Raw genomic sequence first — 741 nt, forward strand, 5'->3', positions numbered from 1 at the left:
ATATTTCTATATTTTTTTATTTTATATATACATTATTATTACATTACTTATTTTAGGATCATTAAAAACTCAGTGATGTATATGATACTCATGGAAAATTATATAAACTTAATGTAATATAGCATGTGTTACATGAAATACTAACATGTTAATAACAAAGCTATGTTTTAGAATTCTTCTTTTGGAAAGATCTTAACAGTCAATAATTATTTTGCACTCAGGTGCCAGTTTTGCAGAGGCATTAGGTATGTGTACAATGGCTCAACCATCCAAAAAACGTATTAACAATTCTCCAAATACAAGTTCAGCAAAAGTGATCAAAATAGAACCACCAACTACAAGTAATAAAAAACCAACAGTTAAAACTGAATCAACAAGTGATACTTTACAAGTAATTTATATGATATAATTGATATTGATTTAAGAAATGTTATTCAATTACTAAGAAATATATAAGCAATATATCGTGAAAATATTAAATCTGTGATGGAAGTATTAAGGTAATGCATCTTTTTTTATTACAGACGCCATCTCTTTTAACATCAAATGTAAAGTTGGAACCATTAAGTGTAGATTTGGCATCTACACTACCTGAAATTAGTCCTAATTACAAGCCACTGCCATATATTAATCCTATTCATCGTAAAGAAGAAGATAAAGCTCTTACAGATGTGATTTACGTCAAAAATCAAAGGTATATTTCTAAATATTACAAAGATATATATAAAAAATAATATGCTG

The 741-nt window shown here is 26.5% G+C and overlaps 1 protein-coding gene across 1 annotated transcript in view; it reads left to right on the forward strand.

Annotated features, from left to right (window-relative positions):
• Positions 1–741, forward strand: part of LOC108574513 (transcription elongation factor B polypeptide 3) — a 4,213-nt gene that overhangs the window by 2,520 nt on the left and 952 nt on the right. The window contains 2 exon segments of the mRNA XM_017937122.1: positions 222–391; positions 525–717. Coding sequence (XP_017792611.1) covers positions 222–391; positions 525–717 — 363 coding nt within the window.

Source organism: Habropoda laboriosa, unplaced genomic scaffold (assembly GCF_001263275.1).
Source record: "Habropoda laboriosa isolate 0110345459 unplaced genomic scaffold, ASM126327v1 scaffold193, whole genome shotgun sequence".
Taxonomy (NCBI): Eukaryota; Metazoa; Arthropoda; class Insecta; order Hymenoptera; family Apidae; genus Habropoda; species Habropoda laboriosa.